The sequence below is a fragment of the Elephantulus edwardii genome, unplaced genomic scaffold (genome assembly GCF_000299155.1).
Source record: "Elephantulus edwardii isolate Elephantulus edwardi_28Jun2011 unplaced genomic scaffold, EleEdw1.0 scaffold00017, whole genome shotgun sequence".
Classification (NCBI taxonomy): Eukaryota; Metazoa; Chordata; class Mammalia; order Macroscelidea; family Macroscelididae; genus Elephantulus; species Elephantulus edwardii.
The window spans coordinates 427,140-442,347 of record NW_006399767.1 but is presented as its reverse complement, the minus strand read 5'-3'; the positions used below and the strand labels follow the sequence as shown (position 1 = coordinate 442,347).

The 15,208-nt window shown below is 39.2% G+C and overlaps 1 protein-coding gene across 1 annotated transcript in view; it reads right to left on the bottom strand.

Moving 5' to 3' along the window:
* The window catches only part of PKHD1 (polycystic kidney and hepatic disease 1 (autosomal recessive)), an 866,042-nt gene that overhangs the window by 811,249 nt on the left and 39,585 nt on the right, over positions 1-15,208 (bottom strand). The window contains exons 12-18 of the mRNA XM_006882114.1: positions 13,694-13,789; positions 10,114-10,255; positions 7,231-7,345; positions 5,152-5,430; positions 2,016-2,105; positions 1,829-1,919; positions 586-728 (exon numbers count right to left, since the gene is read on the bottom strand). Coding sequence (XP_006882176.1) covers positions 586-728; positions 1,829-1,919; positions 2,016-2,105; positions 5,152-5,430; positions 7,231-7,345; positions 10,114-10,255; positions 13,694-13,789 — 956 coding nt within the window. The remainder of the gene's footprint in view (positions 1-585; positions 729-1,828; positions 1,920-2,015; positions 2,106-5,151; positions 5,431-7,230; positions 7,346-10,113; positions 10,256-13,693; positions 13,790-15,208) is intronic.

Sequence of the window (15,208 nt, the reverse complement as noted above, 5' to 3'; positions counted from 1 at the left end):
AGTCACATCTGAGGCTGCAAACTTTACTAGGCAAAGAGAGACTATCTCTCCTCCTAAGGAAGATATAATGATAACTAGGCTTACTCATCATGCAAAAACTCTATCAAATTATTTCATTTGATCTCTACCACACTGCTGAAAGGAACAGCACATCATTATCCATTTTACGGACAGGTGAACTGAGACAGAGTGCACTTAAAGAAGACACTCAAAGAGCACATGGTGGCAAGCTGGGATTCAAACCCAGATTGGCTACAGAATCTGAACTTTAATCCCAGGAGAGCAAATACTGAAACATATACTGACTGCTGTAGGTACTAAAGCTAATACACTACCGTACAGATAATACAGATGACTAATAGTTGCCATCTAACAGGGCACTAGTGGGGTTAGGTACACACCTCAAAGAGAAGAAGTCCAAAACCTCAGCCTGAAACCTCCTGGACAAATGACAGCAATTCCTTCTTTGTCCTTCTGGTTGTTTGGGTTGTTAGTTTGTTTGTTTGTTTTCATTCTCAAAAGAAGTGTCTTTGTACCCATCCTTCCCTGTCCACCTTACCCAGGAATATGAGGACTGCTACTTACATGTGTGTCCTGGCCCAGCCTATAGCCCTTTTGCCCAGCCTGGGATGTCAGGACAAGGTGTCGAGGCTGATGGAGGCTGAACCTGCCACAGAAGGGCTCTGTCGCACTGGTGAGGTCTCCATCTGAGCTGGAACCTTGTGGACCTGATGTAATTTGCACAAAACAGGGTGTGGCTTAAAAGCAAAGTTCCAGAGAAGACAAGGCATTAGTGTAAAACAAGACAGAGCTTTTCCGGGGCCTTCAGCCATAGTGGGAGGAGAGCAGGGCTTAGGGTGACCAGCATCCCAGGCAGAAAGACACAGCCAGGAGAAACTCATTGTCTTCCTCAGAGCACTGAGAATTTATTTTAATGTGTTTATGTACCACAACATGAAAACTATTCAGAAACAAAGAGGGGACAATGATTGAAATTTAATCCTGATTAACTAAAAGTTCTTGTGTACCATAGAATGGGAACCAACCCATAGCTGATCTTTCAGAAGGGTTTTCAGAGACAATTAATCACACAGGAGGAGATAGCCCAGCCTTATCCTGTGGAGCATCTGGGGATTCAAACTAGTGCCTTTGAGATAGCAGCACAGCTTCTTATCACTAGGCCACCAGTGCTACCAGTTAATCTTGATAGTATTTTTAAAAAATCACATAATTTAAGGCTACTGTTATATTTAAGCTTGCTCTGCTTTGTAATAATCCCTTTAGATGAAAAGTAAATTGAATAAGATTTGTACAGTTCAACTGTTTGCCACCTATATCTATTGTTCTTCTTTAAGTGTCTAAATGGGAGGTATAGCACTTTGCTCCATTTAGAAATTCCAGGGTTGTGCAAATGTTTACTCAGCTATAACTGAAAGGTCAGAGGTTCAAGTTCATTCACAGGCATGTCAGAACAACAGTCTAGTGATGGACTTCTGAAAAATTAGCCCTTGAAAGCACTATAGAACATAGTTCTAATTTCACTCTCATGGGACCATCATGGATGGAAATCAACACAGAAGCTGAACTGGGTGCTCCACCTAAGAGCTCAGGAGGAATGTTTTCTGATTGATGTCCACACCCAGCATCTCACTCCCACACCCCTAGCTACTCCATTAGAAGATCAGTATTCAAAATCAGTTCCCATAGTTAACTTTAACACTGATGGCACCCTGGACAGGAAATGAGTATTGTTCTCATTTTCTAGAAGAAGAAAGAAGACAATGGTGGGAAAGAGGGTCAGATACATTAAACTAAGGATAGGCAGGACCTTGTTCAAACCCAAGCCGGAGAAGGATGTTAGCTGAGCGTGGCTCCTGTTTGCATTTTACTGCAAGTAAATCCTCAATGGCGGTTTGAATCTATTCAAAAGAAGAAAACATATCCAAAGTTCATTCTCTGGTCTAAAAATGACTGTAGATCTCCTACCTTCTCCATCAGCGGAAGAAGGTCCCTACCTGATGGGCTGTGGCATTTGCAGGTATTGGCTGGCTAGAGATGTTATGCCAGGTAAGGAAAAAGTTCCCTCTGCCAGACACATTCAGCATCTACAAATTCAACAGGAACAGGATGAAGGCACATGCATTAAGTCTACGGAAGAAGCAATTTAAGAACATGAGATATACTTTCTTGCCTTATATTTCCTTTTTATTACAATTGCAATTTTCTAAACTCAATGTCATCTAGACATTTCTGGAGAACATAAGCTACAATAAGGACTTTTCTTGAAATACTCCATGTGTCTGTCTCCATGTCCTAAATGCTGCCCTTGAATACTAGGCTTTGAGTTTTGCTTCTAATACATTACCTGTTGGGCACATTGCACTTTGCTTTGATTCCTGTATAACTTTTAATTTTGCATATCATTTATTATCTTCTACTTCTATGGTTGTCTGTATACAATCTCACTTTTTTAAATTTTTTTATTTTATTTTATTATTTTTTGTGTGCGTGTACCGTCAAATCAGATCTGACTGGTACAGAAGGAAATTGTCCCTCCTTCCCTGGCAGAGCATCTGGTGGATTTGAACCGTTCGCCTCTGGGATTGTAGTTGCAGCTCCTTGCCACTAGGCCACCAGAGCTCCCCTACAATCTCACTTTTACCTTGTAAGCTACAGAGGACAGTGATAAGGTGTATGCTGATTAATCCTTGTAAACTGAAGAATACACACAAAAAGAATACTAAAGTGGTTCAGCAAAAATGTGGGGGAGGGAGGAATGTAAAAGTTAATAAATGGATAAACTGAGGGAAGGTAAAGGCAATACAAAATAAGGAACTAATTAAGGTCAAAACTCATTGCCTTCAATTTGGAATCTACTCATAACTGACACTCTAATGATTTTCAGGGGCTTTAAATTGCACAGGAGGAGATTGCTCTTCTTTCTACAGAACAGAGCAGCTGGTGAGTTTGAACTGCTGGTCTTTGGGTTGGAAAAGCAACTCTTTATCCACCAGGCCACCAGAGTGCCCTAGGGATTGAATAGACATTATAATTAATTAATTTTATTAATCAATTATAATCAATGTTATAAAATAAAATGTGTATTAATGATTGAATGAAAAACCAGTGTAATTTTTTTCACTCAAAAAGCATAAAAATGTATAAATACAAACTGAAAGAACCAGAGCTCTTGATATTTTTAATTGAGATTTCAATGAAAGTTTATAGAGAACTTGGATTTCCATTCATTAATTGTTGCACATTTTCCTTCCTGCCCCCCTCTCCAGTTTGCTTTTGGACTTAAGTCGTGCCAATAATACCTAATCATATATTTCTTTTATATAGTTCTCTCTCTTATCGGTTTTAATGCTGTGTACATTATTTACCCCTTTTTTCTTAGTTTTCTGCCAACCCTAATGTCAGTCCTGTTTTATAACAGTGTTACTATGCAGTATTTGTCCATTTGTGACTGAGATATTTCATTCAGCATAATGTTCTCCAGGGTCACCCATTTTGTATAATTATTTCATGAGTTCTTTGTTTTTCAGTGCTGCATAATATTCCATTTTGTGAATATACTACAGTTTCTCTACCCATTCATTTGTTGATGGACACTTGGGTTGTCTCCAACTCTTTGCTATTGTGAACAAAGCAGCAATAAACATGGGTGTGCATATATCTGCTTGGATGCAGTTCTGGTTTCTTTAGGGTATATTCCCAGTTGTGGAATTGCTGGGTCACATGATATTTCTATTTCCAGCTTTTTGAGAAAACTACATACTGCATTTCAATTTCATTTGGAATGGAAAGCGATCCCAAATAAGCAAAGCACTCCTTAAAAAAAGAAACAAGATAGGAGGTATCTCATTCCCTGATTTCAAATCCTACTACACTGCCATGGTAGTTGAGAAATTGTGGTACTGGTACAATGACAGACACATAGATCAATGGAATAGAATTGAAAACCCAGAAATCAGTCCATCTACCTATAGTCAACTGATTTTTGACAAGGAAATGAAATCAGTTAAGTGGGGAAACAACAGTCTTTTTAACAAATGGTGTTGACAAAATTGGGGAACCATCTGCAAAAAACTCAAGCAAGACCCACACTTCACTCCATACAATAAAACCAACTCAAAGTGGATCAAGGACCTAGGACTAAAACCAAGGACTGTAAATGTCATTAGAGAAAAGCTTGGAAGAATTCTAGAAGCCCTGATCCACAACATGAAGTCTTCCAAGCATCCTGAAAAACCTACAACCAGGAGAGGATAAAATAGACCAATGGGACCTTCTAAGAGTCAAATCCCTATGCATATCCAAAAACTTCTCCAAGAGGGTAAACAGAGAAGCCACAGACTGGGAAAAAAATATTTGGTAGTGACATGTCTGATAAGGGACTTTAGCTAGAATTTATAGAATACTCAAGTACCACAACAAGAAAATGGTAAACAACCCTATTGCAAAATGTGCACAGGATATTAATAACTTCACCAAAGAAAACATTCAGATGGTAAAAAACACATGAAAAAATGTTCATAATCCCTACCTCTAAGAGTGATGAAAATCAAAACAACTATGAGATATCATCTCACCCCAGTAAGAATAGCAAAACTTAACGAAGCAGCAAACAACAAATATTGGCTAGATTGTAGAGAAACTGGAACCCTTATTCACTGTTGGTGAGAGTGTAAAATGAAGCTCTTGATTTTCATACAGTAGGCTTAGAAAAGACAATATATGGTAAAAACCTGAGTTAGTTTAAACATCTGTGGAGTCATGGTGTGTGTTCACATGAGAATGTTTGCATGCATGTGTGTATCTGAACATGTTTGTGTTTGCAAGTATGTGTGTTTCTGTGTGTACATATTTGTATGTTCATGTGTTCGGAAGTTTCTAAAAAGACGTGACAGTTGAATCTTTAATTTAATTTAATAAATAAGGTACTCTCAATAACAAGACTTTGCATTTTTTTCTCATTCCACTGCAGCTCAAATCGATAAGATATTAATATCTGCCTTAGATGGCAGATCTTTAATTACTCAGGTCTTCTTGTTCCTAGACAGTGATTTTTCTACTGTGTGAAGACTTCTTCCCTTCCAGAGGTCAGGCCTGGTACCTAGACCCACCAGATGAGAAAGAGAGGGAGACCTGTATTTCCGGTAGCCTCTGGGCATGGACTCGGATCTGGTGCTTCTCCCGGAGGTAAGTGCTGACTACATCAGGATTCAGCCAGGTGTTATGGATCTGAACACCGATCCTCATCCCCTTGCTAGGGGCTATCCCATGATGCTCTGCTTCCAAGTAGTATTTGACTCCACCTAATAGCTCCAACTTGGGGGTCTTCCGGTGCCAGGTGTCTTCATTCTCATTTTGCTCCCAGGAGTCAAACCAATCAGCAGTGCCAACCCTGATGGAAGCTTCTTCCACCTATGTACAGGTAAACAAAGAAGGAACAGCACTATGTAAGGAGCCTTGACTGGTAATATAATCTCTCCAAGCCTCTATTCTCTCACCTGGAAAATGTAGCTAAATATGCATGCCTGGCAAAGATGCTGTAAAGAGCAGAGCTAAGGCATGTAAAAGATCCAGTACGGAGCTCTGCTGGCCTAGTGGCAAAAAGCTGTGCTGCAATCGTGAAGGCACACGGTTCGAATCCACCAGTTGCTCCGCTGGAGAAGGAGGGGAAATCTCCTCCTGTGCCTGTCGGATCTGATTCGATGGTACACAACAGGGGAAACAAACAAACAAAAAAAGATCTAGTACATGCCAGACTTTAAGTAAATGCTCAATAAATAGAAGGAACCATTGCATTCAGCCAAATGTCTTTTCACCAATTAAAATTCCTGATCACTAATGGCATGTTGGAACTACTTGTAGGATATTCAAACATTGCTGTTCTTGTTAGGTGCCATCCAGTCAAGTACAATTTATAGTGATCTTATGAACAAAAGATCTGAACCATGTCCCATTCTGTGTAATCCTCATTAACTCTGACACACTTAAGCCCATTGCTGCAATCACTGTATCAATCCATCCTGTTAAGGACCTTCCTTTCTTTCACTGACCTCCTTCTTTCCAAGAATGATATCCTTTTCTGAGGAAAAGCCTCTCCTAGGAACTTGCCTAAGAGATGTGAGATGAAGTTTCACCATTCTTACCTTCAAAGAGCACTCTGGCTACACTTTCTCCAAGACACACCTATTTGGGAGGTATTTTTTGGTAATATTTTCTCCATCTATTATGATATAAGCTATTGGTCCAGTGATAAAGATTTTTGTCTTCTTGATGTTGAGATGTGATCCATATTGAAAGCTGCAGTCTTTGACCACTGTTTCAAATCATCTTCACTTCCAGCAAGGTTATGTCATCATAGCACAATGTTTTGGTGAGTCTCTCTGATCCTGATGCCACATTCTTCTTCATACAGTTTAACTTCTAAAATTAATTTTTCTCAATGTAAAAACTGACTAGATATAGAGAAAGGATACATTCCTGATGTATATCATTCCTGGTTTTAAATCATGCAGTGTTCCCTGGCTCTGATCAGGCAACAGCTTCTTGGTCTAAGTAGAGGTTACTCATGAGCATTTAAGTGTCCTGGGACATTCTTCTCAATGTTAGCCACAGTTTGTTATGATCCACACAATCAAATGCTTTTCATAGTCAATAAAATACAAACAGATGTTCTTTTGGTATTCTCTGCTTTCAGCATGTGTCCATCTGACATCAGCAATGATATTCCTGGTGCTATAGCTTCTTCTAAACCCAGCTTAGACTTCTGGCAGTTCCCTTTCAATGTACTACTCTAGCCATTTTTTTTAAATCATCAGCAATATTTTACTGGCATGTGATATTAATGATATTGTTCTATAATTTCCACATTCTGTTGGATCACCTTTCTTAGGAATGGGAATAAATACAGAATCTCCTCCAATCAATTGGACAGGGAGCTATTCTCCAAATTTCCTAGCATAGACTGGTGAATGAGTCTAGGGCTTCATCTGTTGGTTGAAATATGGTACAACCACTTCTAGCACATTTAGCTTTCAGTTATTTTTTTCCCTCTCAATCATACAGATTTTGTTGTATAACATCACTCCACATCCATTCTCTCCTTCTCGCCTACTCCCTCCTTATTTGATCAGTTATGCATTTTCTGTTTCATACCATTACTTTTTAATACACATATTGTCTGTGCTTGGGAATGGAAAGCAGAAAAATTAGTACCTTGGTCTTTGGGTCATCTGACCAGCTGAAATGCAGGACAGCTTGACTGTCTGCCTGGATCCAGAAAGTGTAATTATTGGTCTCTGGAGCCACAAAGAACCCTCTGAGCCGTGCTCTGTGAAGCAGAGGAACACAGTCATAGGAGAGCAGAGAAGCTTAAACCATAGAACTCACAACTGGTTGCTGTTGTCTTTTGTCAATATTATAATGAAGAAACACTTGATCCCTGTACCACCTGATCAGCCAAAGCAAAACAGAAATTCCTGTAGCCCCTATAGGGTCTCCAAATCCCAGTTAATTTTGTTCTACTAGTCACACACTGAAACTTCATTGTAGCTGTGACATAGGGTTGGATGGAGAGGGACTGAGCGGAGAAAACATACCATGCACAGCCCGCAGAGGCCCTGCCCCATGGTGGGAATATCATCAGTGGTAAATTGTATTGTTATTTTTGGAAATGAAGAGAGGCCATGACTTAAAATTTTCTCTCTGCTTTTCTTTTTTTAATTAGTTTGCTTACAAAGTTTATATACATTGTGTTTCACTCTACCGCTCATTCACATTGTGTTTCATGCAATCATTCTCGTGCATTATATTTTATAGAATTAGTCACTATTGAACCTCGTCCACCATTACCCTCTCTTTTCACACAGATCCTCCCCTTTCTCCCTCCACCCACCAAACTGTATGGACCATAGAGAATAGCCAATTGAACCTGTCAACAATTCCAAAATTTAAAGCTATAAAATGCAGGTTTGAGGAAGATGTCAAGTGATTTAGGAAACATTTTTAAAATAAAATCATAATATTTACATTAAAGTAAATACTAGTAACATAATATTATGGACAGCACTAAAATCTCTTCCATGATTAAAGTGTTCAACAAAGAACAAAAAATAATTTCTGCTAATGTTATTTTTTAAATATTTGAATGATCAATATAGAGGAAGGTTTTTTCTTCTGCTTTCATGTGAATAAATTCTTTGTATCTTTGAAAATAATTTTCTTTTTGAAAGTTTTTGAAAATAATTTGAGAAGATGATCACTACAATAAACTGGATATATGAACCAAAAATACACAGTTTATTTTTTTAAGTTTAAATTTTTTAAATTTTAAGCAAGTGGATGAGAGAGGAAATGGGAAGAAAGCTGATATCTAGTTTCTAGATGATCAAAATGACAAAGGAATATAACCTACAAAGAGCTCTGGTGGTCTAGTGGTAAAGAACTGAGTTACCAACCCAAAGGCACAGAGTTCGAATCCACCAGTTGCTCTGCAGGAGAAAGATGGGCAATGTCCTCCTGTGTGACTTACTGCCTCTGAAAACTTGCTGGAGGGTCAGCTAAGAGTGCATTCTAGGCGAGTTTTGGTGGCCTAGTTGCAAGAAGCTGCACTGCAATCCAAGAGGTGCATGGTTCAAATCCACCAGATGTTCTGCTGGAGAAGGAGGAATAATCTCCTCCTGTACCAGTCAGATCTGATTTGACGGTACACACAAAACAATAGTAAAATAAAAAAAAAGAGTACATTCTAATTCTATATCACATAACAACAACTACCCCACAGAGAAAGTATTTTTGTATTTTTGTGTGTTTGTTTTTATATGAAGGTAATACCACTTTCTCCTCATCAAAACCTTATACACACTACATATAACTGAAAGCTTTCTATATGAACATCATTTCTATATGAGCATCACAAAGAAGGATGATATTGTAGATAAGTGTGTTGAGTTTATTTAAGCTCACAGCGACCCCATGCAATAGAGTGGAACAGCCACATGTGGATTTTTTTTTTACTCTAGTCTTTATGGCCTTTCTGAGCATTTGCTATGCATCTGAGAGCTGGGCAATAAATAGGGCTGACAGGAAAAGAATTGATGCCGTTGAGCTGTGGTGTTGGAGAAGAGCATTGAACATCCCATGGACGACCAAGTAAATGAACAGATATGTCTTGGAGAGGGTGCAGCCAAAGTGCTCTTTGAAGGCAAGAATAATGAGGCTTCACCTCACATACTTTGGGCATGTTGCTAGGAGAAGGACATGATGCTGGGAAGGGTGGAGGGTCGGAGGAGGAGAGGAAGATCCTCAACAAGGTGGACTGACATGGTGACTGCTGTAATGGGCTCTTGTGTGTCAGGAAGTGTGAGGATGGCACAGGACAGAACAGGGTTCAGATCTTTTTTTGATAGGGTCACTATGTGTCATACTCGACAGCACCTAACAACAACCACCTTTATGGAGCAGGTCATCGATTTCTCCTACAGAGCCAGTAGATGGGTTGTAACTGCTAACTACCAGCTCCAGATGAGAACTTAACTAGTTTCCTACATACATAGCCACTCTAAATTCTCAGTTGTCCCAAATTCCTTTTTTGGGAAAATCTCTTAAGTTTTACAACCTCATTTGTAAAATAGAAGTAGTAATAGCCCCAAAATTATAAGTCTGTCTTGAGAATGAAATAAATACTTTCACATATAGTATCTAGAAGAGAGGCTGGGAAACACCCACCTTTCATTACCAGGCAAACTCTTAATTATCTGTGTTGTTGAATTGACTAGTGTTATAAATTCTCCCCTGAAATACCTTTACTCTGTTTATGCATATGGAGTCCCAACAGTGTGATTGGTAGCAAGTTGTTCTGTTATCCCAAAAGCTGAGTAGCTAAGGGTTGAATCCACCAGCAGCTCTTCGAGGGGGGAGAAGAGATGGAAAGTCTTTTCCTGTATAATTTATAGCCTCGGAAACCTGGTAGAAGGTCACTGTGAGTCACAGCCTACTGGCCAGCAGTGAGTTTTGAGTGAGTTTTCTTATCCATGTCCTCTCTAGCTCATAAAGATATTTTTGTATACAGGTTCCCCACTTGTCCTGAGATCTACATACCTGAAAGGTTGCCCTTCCTTTGACCAAAATCCAGATGGAGAACTAGCATTAGGAACAATCTGCCATCTATACCCTGGAGTGGCTTCATTCAAGTCCAGCCCCTCAGTTGCATCTCCAACTTCAAAAAGGAGACCACGGTTGCCTGTAAGACATGTCCAACTCATAAACATCAAAGGGTACTCCTCCTCCAATTGGAGCATTTCTTCACTTAACCTTTTAGAGGAGAGGATGATTAAAGCATTGTCAAAAAAGGTGAATCAACTGAACTTCAAGTAGATAAGAGGGTCTTGTGTTCTTAGTTAATGTCAAGTTGGTGCTCACTAGTGGTGTCTTTATATATAACAACAAAAAATGTTCCAAGTTCTGTGCTAACTTACTGTATTAATCCATTTCACTGAAGATTTCCCTCATTTTAGCTCACTCTGTACCAAATATAGTGATCTTTTTCCCTAGCAGTTGGGTTTTAGGTAATAAAAAGGTTCTAGAGAGCAGAAATACTCCCTGTTATAGGATTTTACCATTCACAAAGAGAGAATCTACATATATAGTAAGATAAGAGATATTCTCAGAGGACCAGAGAAGAAGAGGAAGTCCTTTTTTACGGAAATCAGCCACGTTTTGGAGAAAAAATGTGAAAGCAGACACAAATGCTGTGGTTGATTGAAAGGCAGATAAAGCAATTAAGTGCTTGTGACTTGACTAGACACTGTGCTTCTTAAAACTGGGAGTGGACCCTACTTGACAATTTCATCCCTTAAGGGTTCTTTTTTTTAAAAAAAGTAATCTTAGTAATGTTTTTAAATTATACGAATGTCATGACATAATTTGTGGGCTTGTGCAAAGTGCCATAATGTAGCACATCACTCACTGATGCATGACATCCTACGTGAAGTTGTACATATTAATTTGGGCTTCTGAAGGCAGAGATGCAGATGCAATCTGGTAGCGTATTCCATAGGGAGTTGAGCTGTTACCTCAAAATTGGCCCCTGTTTAGCAATTCAAATCTACCAATGACTATGTGGAAGACAGATGAGTAATCTCCTCCTGTGTAATTTACAGCCTCTCAGAAACTTGAATATGGCAACAGCCTAGATGTTCAACCACACACAAATGGACTGAGAAGTTGTGGTGCATTCATACGATGGAATACTACACAGCACGCAGGAGCAGTGATTTTGTAAATTACTACCTAACTTGGGAGGGACTGGTGAGCATTATGCTGAGTGAACTAACTCAGTCCCACAAGGACAAATACTGTATAAAACCATTATGGTAGAATGAATATGAGGATCTAAGGGAGGGGAGAGGGTGGAAATAGAGGGGTGAGGATGGGTGGAGGGGTAGAGTGTTAACCATAGGGTTGCACAATCCGATGGGTGGGTGGGGTGAAGGAAATGGAAGGATCTTTTGTGAAAAATAGTGTATTTAAACTTTGTAAATAAATCAGAGTAATATAAAAAGAAAGATTATATAAAGAGAAAAAAACTCACTAGAGGATCAGCTATGAATAGTTTCCATTTTGAGTTGAGTTGAACTAGGGATCAGAGTAAATGCTCTAGAATCAGGCAGCTGGTAGTTTCAGGTGAGCTACTTGCTGTATAGGAGGTTTGCAACAACTGCCTAACGTCCTTTAAATCTTCTTTTTCTTCCATCAAAATGGATTAATTAATAATAAACATTGTGTAGTGAGTACCAAGGGAAGCTAAAAATATGTCCTAAAGAACCTAAAATGGATTAAGTGCTCAGTAAAGGTAGCAATGGGACCTTTGGGTCATGCAGGCTGTGCTGCAATCTCAAAGGTACACAGTTCGAATCTACTAACTGTTCTGCTGGAGAAGGGTGAGCAATCTCATCCTGTGCGATTAACTGCCTCTGAAAACCCACCTGAAAATTAGCTGTGGGTTGGTTCTGACTCACTGGTACACAACAACAATGGACCTTAACCAAAAGGTTAGTGGTTCAAATCAACCTAACAATATCTTAGAATACACTCAGTGAAATTTCAGCCTCTGAAATTTCTAGAGATTATAATTTTCTTCTGACACAGATGCGGTCACTATGAGTTGGAATCACCTCAAAGACAACTATTGTCCTTTTTTTCATGATCATGAATTATTTATTATTTATTATTATTACTATTATTATTATTATCATCATCATCATCATCAACTAGTATCATCCATAATGAATTCTTAGTACTTGGAAATAAGCAGAGAATAAGCAGAAGACTAAGTAGTGTTAGAAATATTACTTTGAATAAAGGTTTCTGAACCTTGTCAACATTTTAGACTGGATAACTCTGTTGTGGGTTTGTACTCTGCATTGAGGAAAATTTGGAAGCACTCCTAGCCCCTACTCACTAGCTGCCACTAATACCACTACCATACATAGATACATGTAAGTTGTGGTGAGCAAAAATGGCCAAATATCTCCCGAGGGACCGAAAAACCACCAATAACAAGCCACTTCGTTAAACATAGTCATTTTACTCAATCAATTGCCATAAAGAAACTTCAAAAGCATTTCATAAAGGACATTATTAACTAACTCTCAAAAACAGCTGCATTCAGGAAATTATCCTACCACTACCCACGGAGCTAAAGCAGAAAGTGCTCAGAAGGGGCAACCCTCTGTTTCCTGACACAGGATACACACATTCTCTCAAGCACATGTTTCAGTCATTCTGCTTCCTTGCAATGGGGCTTTTCCTGAGTGGAAACTGCAGGTGTGCGACCTGGAGAATTCTCCAGCCAACAATTTGCATGCATTTCCACACCTGAGTCACCTCCTTTTTAAAGAAAGGTATCCACCCTTCCTGGGAAAACTTTTAAGTGCAAGGTCTCTGGAGCTGTTATTTAGGGATTCAGTTCACCTCTTGTGAGGCAGGGAAGAAAAACATTCAGTAGCCTGTGGTCTGCCCTTGTTTCCTAGCTACACTTGAGTCTCTAGTTCTGACTTCATGGTAAAATAACTCTTTAATCTGTATCCATGACATTGGAGCTTTTAACACAGGACAAGTGAAACCTGCCACTTTCACTTCTCAGTTCCTAATCACTTCACACACTTGCTGGTGGAACATCACAATACGTTCTTTTCAATGTGGCAGATGACTGCCTGGACCACGGAATATCTTACATTTAATTGTACAGTTATGTCCTGTTCTCTGCCTTGTTTAAATGTCTGTTGTTATAAGTAAGCTACAGTGTTGCTGTTTTCTTCAGCAAAGAGCATGCAGCTGGTCCATCCTTAGGATGTGATCTATCATGTTTTAATCTCACAAGAGACCAAAGGAGAAAAAAGTAAACAGAGAAGAGGAAGTTTAGCACCACCAATACAGAGAGGTAGAGCAGAGAAAATCCTTCAGATCCAAGTCCTTACATTGGGAAATGCCTAGAACCAGGAGACAGAAAGAAGCCTTTGTCTAGAACAAGCACCCTGGACGGCCAGCCTCCTCAACTGTAAGAGAATAAATGTGTTTGTCAAAGCCATCTATTTGTGGTATTCATATTATAGTAACAATATGTAACTAAGACAGTTCCTCAGAGAGTCATGGAATAATAGTGCTGTGACTTCCTTACCTGCCTGAGGAGCAGTGAGCGTTGCACCTTCTCCTGGAGACCTTGTGTTGCATTCAATTTTCTTGGGAGATACATATCTGATATCACATGGAATGCCTAAGGAGAACAAAACAAACAAGATTTTATATCTCTTGATATATATGGTTGCTTCTTGTTGTTAAGTGCTATCAAGTTGCCTGTGACTCATAGCGACCCTATGTACATTAGCTCTGATCTCTGCCCTATCCTGAACCAATCTCACTGTCTCTGACACACCTACCCCCATTATTCCAGTCACTCAGCCAATCCATCTCATCCAGGGTCTTTCTTTCCTGCACTGTCCCTCCACCCTTCCAAGCATGCTGTTCTTCTCCAATGACTGATCCCTCCAGGCCATGTGCCCCAAGTATGTAAGACAAAGTCTCAAAATCCTTGCCTCCATGGAGCAGCCTGGTTTCACCCTCTCCACAACTGACATGTTTGTTCTCCTGGTGGCTTAGTGATAAGGAATTATGGTGCCAACACAAAGGTACACGATTCAAATCCACCAGTTGCTCTTCAGGAAAAAGATGGGCAATCTTTTCCCATGCAATTCACTACATCTAAGAACCCATGGAGGGTCAGCTATGGGTTGGTTCAAACTTGACGGTGCACAACAACAACATACTAAATATATATATTTGTTGTTGTTGTTAAGTGCTGTCTAGTGGTAGGTGACTCATAGTGACCCTATAAGATTTATATAGATAGAGATAGAGACAGAGACAGAGATAGATATAAATATATAGATATATAATACATATAATAATATATAAATGTTAAAATGCCTGACACACAAGCGTTTTCTGTTCCGATGTCATATACCATTTACTTTTTTAAATAGGTTGCCATGCTAAGCATTGGTATTGAGCAGGCATATATAATAAATATTGTGTATCTATATATAATAAATATTGTGTATCTATATATAATGTTGTGTATCTATATATACATATATGTGCATATGTATGTATGTATGTATATTTATGGCAGAACCATAGTGCTCTAGCACACTATGTATTGTATTACTAATCAAAAAGTCAGCAGTTTGAACCCACCAGCTGTTCCATGGGATAAAAATGAGCACTCCCTTGCTGTAAAGATTTAGAGACTCAAAAGCCATATAAAGAGTTGAGGTGAGTTGAAACTGACTCCCCAGAAGTGGATAGAATGAGTTGTTGTTGTTGTTGTTAGGTGCCTTAGAGTCAAATATGACTCATAATACCCTCTGGACAAAAGGCTGAACCTTGCATATCTGGTGCCATTTCTACCATTTCCACCATGCTTTAATCCCCTGTTGTAGTCATTGTGTCTTTTCTGTCAGCACCACAGCTCAGTGATATTAAGAGAGGTTTTTTTTGTGTGTTTTTTTTTTCTGAGTTGGCAGTGACTCTTTTTTTTTAAATTTCTTTATTTTTCATTTCAATGAACATCTACAGAGATTTTGGAATTCCATTCATTCATTGTTGCACCCCTCTCCCCCCCCCCCAACCCCCC